This window comes from Cariama cristata, unplaced genomic scaffold (genome assembly GCF_000690535.1).
Source record: "Cariama cristata isolate BGI_N322 unplaced genomic scaffold, ASM69053v1 scaffold3490, whole genome shotgun sequence".
NCBI classification, from domain to species: Eukaryota; Metazoa; Chordata; class Aves; order Cariamiformes; family Cariamidae; genus Cariama; species Cariama cristata.
Genome location: NW_009593930.1, coordinates 24,843 through 30,041, shown reverse-complemented (window position 1 = coordinate 30,041; position 5,199 = coordinate 24,843). Strand labels below are relative to the sequence as shown.

The window sequence follows — 5,199 nt, the reverse complement described above, 5'->3', positions numbered from 1 at the left end:
CCTGTTACTGGAGACAAAAGATGAAAATGCAACAGTTGTTTAAAGTACATGGTCAGAAATACTCCTGAATCATCCCCAAAAGACAAGAATAAGGTGTTGACCTACCAACTAGAAAGCCACCTTTGATAAAGGTCTTAAATTAGCAGTGAGAATTTTAAGTACTTGAAGCACTTGTTCAATGCGTCTTGATAAACACGAAAAAATTGTTCGACCTTGAAGAACCAACTGAAAAGAATCAAGCATCCCTCCTTGCAACTGGAGCTTAAAAATATTGCGTAGAAGGCATTATTAAAGCTTCAGGCACATCTATTTCATACCAGAAATCTTCAGGCACAGCTTACAACGACATTTCTCAGCATGACACCCTCATGCATTTCAAGAGTCTGGAAGATGATTCATATTTAATGTTGTTTATGGTACCACACCAGGCAAAACTCTCCTTTTCCTGTCCCCTGAACAAAGACACTTGTAATTCAAATAGCGAGCACAGAGAACAGTTTCTAGCAGTAGAGTCAGATCCTTTCCCTCCCTTCTGCTTTCCAGAAGAATAACAGAATTAGAAGCTTGAGATAGCAGCTTAGGTTGTGAACATCACAGCTCAAAATCCTAGAGTTCTATTAAATTATACTTGCCTGTTTGATATTCAGAGAGTGGGTAATACCTCTTTTGTCTGGATTAATGAATACGAGATACACATTTATTAACAAATTAATGAAAATCCAATCAGCAACATTCCATTTTAATAAAACTGTTCAGTAAATCACAAAACAAATTTCCAAATGGAAGAACTAAAAGTCTGCCCCTGCAAGGTCATAGCTGCTAAAACCAGCCCATCCTGCTCCTTCAAAAAAAACAGAGAAGTTAACTGCAGCAATACATATTTCTTACCGATAATGTGATTTATATGGAACAAAACCCCACAGCAAAGTGACTGACAGAAAAGCCTCAAGTAAGGTGAGTTTCAGCCAGATACCACCTTACTCTGTGTTTTGGGAAGCGGAGAATAAACTGTGTACGCTATTACAGGAGTAGTAAAAAGCTCTCACCACTTCGGATCATTCCCTGTAACGTAATCCTCTCATTATCGAGAGTAATCATCTCTGCAATTGACTTCGACGTACAGTGCTGCTAGCAGCATTTCAAATTAGCCCTTTCTTTTAAAAACAACAGTAAATGCGATTACCTACAATGCTATGGAGACTGAACTATCATTTCCCAAAAAGTGAGGGTTTAGAGCAGGTAAGAGCTGAAATCAAAAATAAAAAGAGAGACACGCAAAGCAAGGGAAAGATTTCAGATGCAGGAACATAAGGCTGCCAAACTCCTGTTTTCTCCTCGCTCTATCATCTGCACAGCGTCAGCTCCTTGAAAATGTGCTCACAGCCTGCTATTAAGGACTCGATACATGCAAATGAATGGTCAATCTTGGGCTTTCAAAATATAAATGTAAAATATATATTTATGTTTTCCTGTATAAGCACACAGACGTGCACAAAGCCCAGGCTGATTTTCCTCTTATTTGCCTGTTAGGAAATCAGAGCCCAGCCCAGCCCGACTTCTCGTTACTACACTAGGCAGGGTGACAGGGCTTGAAAATGCAGCAGCAACTTTTCAAAGACACTGCAGCAATCCTAAAACAATAAAACAGTAAAACACAATACACCCTTTTATCTAGAAACATGGTACGGCTACAGCGAGAATGCAGCCAAAACACTTGTGTCCTGTTCTCCTGAGGAAGTGGAGGGATTTGGCTGCAGAAGAAACACACAGCTAACCTCAATGAAAAGCAAAAGTGCTCCTGGGATTCTAGAAGTCAACTGGGAATGCCGGAGAACACTCCTGCTCCAAGGTAGCTGTGCCCTGCGGGTACCAGCACCAAGTTCAGAAATGCCGATTCAAGATGGCTCGGAGGAAAAATCCTAATCAGGCACTACACAGGAATCGGGGGGGGACGACTACAACTATAAACCAATCCACTGCAAAGAGTAAGTTCACCTCTCCTTTTACCCCCACCTACAACTTTTATAGACATTGATGTTCCTTCCTCTGTTCCCAAGAGTTTGTCCCCAGCTTTAAAGAGAAAAAAAAAAAAAGTCTGGCCTCAGACTTCCCAGAAATACCCAATCATCTGTCCACCCTTGGTTCGTAATACATCTTTTTATATATATTACTCGCTCGCTCGCTCGCTTACCTCCCAACACCAGAGGGAGGAGCAGGGACCATTCTTTTCAGCTTTCTGCTCTGCCTCTATAGTTTTGGGACACAGCCTACAGACCTGTTTTGCAGGTAAACATTTATCTAAGATGCATATATTTTCTTTCAAGGATATGGTGGAGGAGTGGAAAAAATCAAAACCAAACAAAACCCCCACTAACGTGTTACACTAAAACTATCTGATACCACTCCTTGGCCAAAATGCTGAGGTTGAGCCTTACTCGATGCCTACGGGAGTTAGGCACCCACGACGTTGCCCTGGGCTGGGGCTCAGCTCTCCGTCCACGTGCATGCAGCACAACTCACTGCTGAATGATCCTGGTCATCACAATGATGTGTTTATAGAAGACGAAGATTCAATTGTTCTTGCCTTCACTGCAGTGGACAGTGACATAGGCAATGAAAACAAAACTAGTCTTTGCTCTGTTTGGGGCTTTTTGTCTGGATGGTTAGGTTTTTTTTAAACACAATTTTTAACAATTTGGAGAACTGTAGCTGCTTGTGCTTAATACTTCTGATCCTGATTTTAACAACACCCAGAAACTTAACCGTCTCGTCAAACACTGACGGTAGGTCTCCAAAGGCACAGTTCAGCAAATCATTTAAACCAGCACAACCTGACAGCCACTGAGCGAAGCTAGCTCCACCTTTTCTGACTGCTCCTCCTTCCCCACGCTACTCCTCTCCTCCCGCCACCAGAAGCGTTTGTGCAGACCCGCAGCGAACCCACCCGGGACAACTCGAACCTGGAGCAGGTCCTTGATCCAACGCGCTCTGCAGCACATGCAGAGCTCTTCTTGCAGCAGCGGTACCAGCTTAAAGTCTTTGTGACACTACGCCATCCTGATGTTGAAAAGTGTTCTGAATTGATGAGCAGGTCTTCTTTCAGTGTTAACAAAAAATCTCAACGCTATTTTTTTGAAGTTTTTTATTCAAGAAAATTGTGCTGCAGTTTAACTCAAACATAGCTAACACATTCTTAGTTTTTTTTAAAAGGAACTGGATTGGCTGTTAGCAGACACTAAATACCTGGAGGCAGCAGACATTTAGTTCCATTCAAGTTTTTAAGTATTTTCTGTTAGAGACAGAATTAATCAGCAGTTCATGTCTATCTGTGGATTTAGAGTGTAACAGCGTTTGTGTGATTTTTTTTTTGTTGTTGTTCACTTGTTTTTAAAGATACACGTTTCTACCAGATTTGGTTGCTGCTATGTCTTTGAACCAAACCAATCATTAAGTATCTTGATTTTAGAAATATATGCCCAAATTATTTTTTGAATAAGTGATATGAAAATATCAAATCCTTTTAATATAAGAAATAAACCCATCAAATTCTTTCAATGACTGAAGTTCCACCGTGCACAGTTAAATCCACAGGTTCTCTGAGAAAAGGTCTGGCAAAACATGAATGGTGAGCAGTGCTGTAAAGTTTCTCTGACAAGTCTACAATCACTTCAGTTTCTCATCAGGATTCCTGTACCACGCAAATCTGGGAAACATTCTCACACAAACATTTAATGCGTATGAACTCATAGAGAGAAAAAGGAATAATGCAGCTATCTGAATCCTCACCTTAAATATATACATTTTTCTCAAGCAACAATTTAAGGCCAATTAGGAAAGTGGAACATGACCTTGTAAGAAATATGGGGATCAAATTATGCAAAAAAGACTTATCTAATGAAGAAAGATGCATCTATCAAGAGCATAATGATCATTTTTTTCCTCATTGCACAGATGTTTACTAATATATACAAGTTACTGACAAGAACTCCAGATGCAAACCAGCACTAAGGCTAACCTCTCAAGTCAGAACTTTGTCCTTAAATCCTCACTTTATGTTTAATGAAGACCAATGACAGAGTCTTTAGACTAAAGGCTAAACCATGACTGGGAGTAAGATAAAGACGAAGATAAAAAGGTCATGCCTCATTTTATATGCTGTCAATTAGAAAAATAACTAATTTAAACTTATCAGTTTATAGAAGTGCCATCCTGAACATATACTATATTTTCATGTATTTGAGACATTGTAATACATTACAATAGGGAGCTATGTGTGAATGGAGTTTAAATGTTAAGCTTCCTCAGGCCTCTTAAAGGAAAACAGGACCTTTCTTCCTCCTTACGGTTCGGTAAAAGCTTCATAGCTCAAAAGGTAGTCTCCCATTCCACTTTTTACCCTAGCTAGAATTTGCTGGTTTACAGTTGGTCAGCACTCTGCCTTAGTTCCAAATCGGTATTTATTACCTCTGAAGACAGAGTGCATTCTAGGAGTTAACAGGCCTGTGCTGCGTAGTAACAGAATAGCAAAATGGGTAACTTATTTCTTATGAAGATATATATAAATACGGATGAAATAGAGCGACCATTAACGCAGAACACCTGATAATTTAGATCACCCAGTTTAGTTTAATTTACATCACCCAAATTCTCCTAGAATGAACTCTGTTACTTCTCCACAAGCTCTCTTTTACAATCAAAACTTTGCCAGCACTGTTCATGTTGGCCAGAACGTTACAAACCTTAACAAAGCAACTGAATAAATGAGAATGCTTACCAGCAGCAACTACAGCTGGAGGCGGCGAACCTGCCTCGCCACCGCTTGTTTGGCTCATGGATGCTACAGATGTTTCTCTGGAAGGTGGTAACTGCAGCTCCTTTGGGAGAAGGTCATAGACAGATTCTGTGGAACAAAAAGGATTTAATCAAAAATTTATGCATGTTCTGTAAGAGAAAAGAAATAATGTTTTTGCCTAAAAGATATGAACGATAATCGAACCTTTTCAGAATCTTTTGAAAAAGTTACATTAATCGCTTGGAGATCCTAACATCATGGAGTAAAACTATTTCAGAAAGCAAGCAAACCACGAAAACATTAAGATACACATTCTCAAGACCAAATCAAAAGCACACGAACTTGTTCAAACAAAGAAATAATTCATGAACTTCCACAGAAACTGCACTCATTTAGAATGAAGAGGC

General features: G+C 39.8%; 1 protein-coding gene across 1 annotated transcript in view; it reads right to left on the bottom strand.

The window, feature by feature from the left end:
- NFAT5 (nuclear factor of activated T-cells 5, tonicity-responsive) overlaps positions 1 to 4,895 on the bottom strand; it is a 40,843-nt gene extending 35,948 nt beyond the window's left edge. The window contains exon 1 of the mRNA XM_009695999.1: positions 4,775 to 4,895. Within this exon, the coding sequence (XP_009694301.1) occupies positions 4,775 to 4,832 (58 nt within the window). The 5' untranslated portion in view covers positions 4,833 to 4,895. The remainder of the gene's footprint in view (positions 1 to 4,774) is intronic.
- Between the last annotated feature and the right edge of the window lie 304 nt (positions 4,896 to 5,199).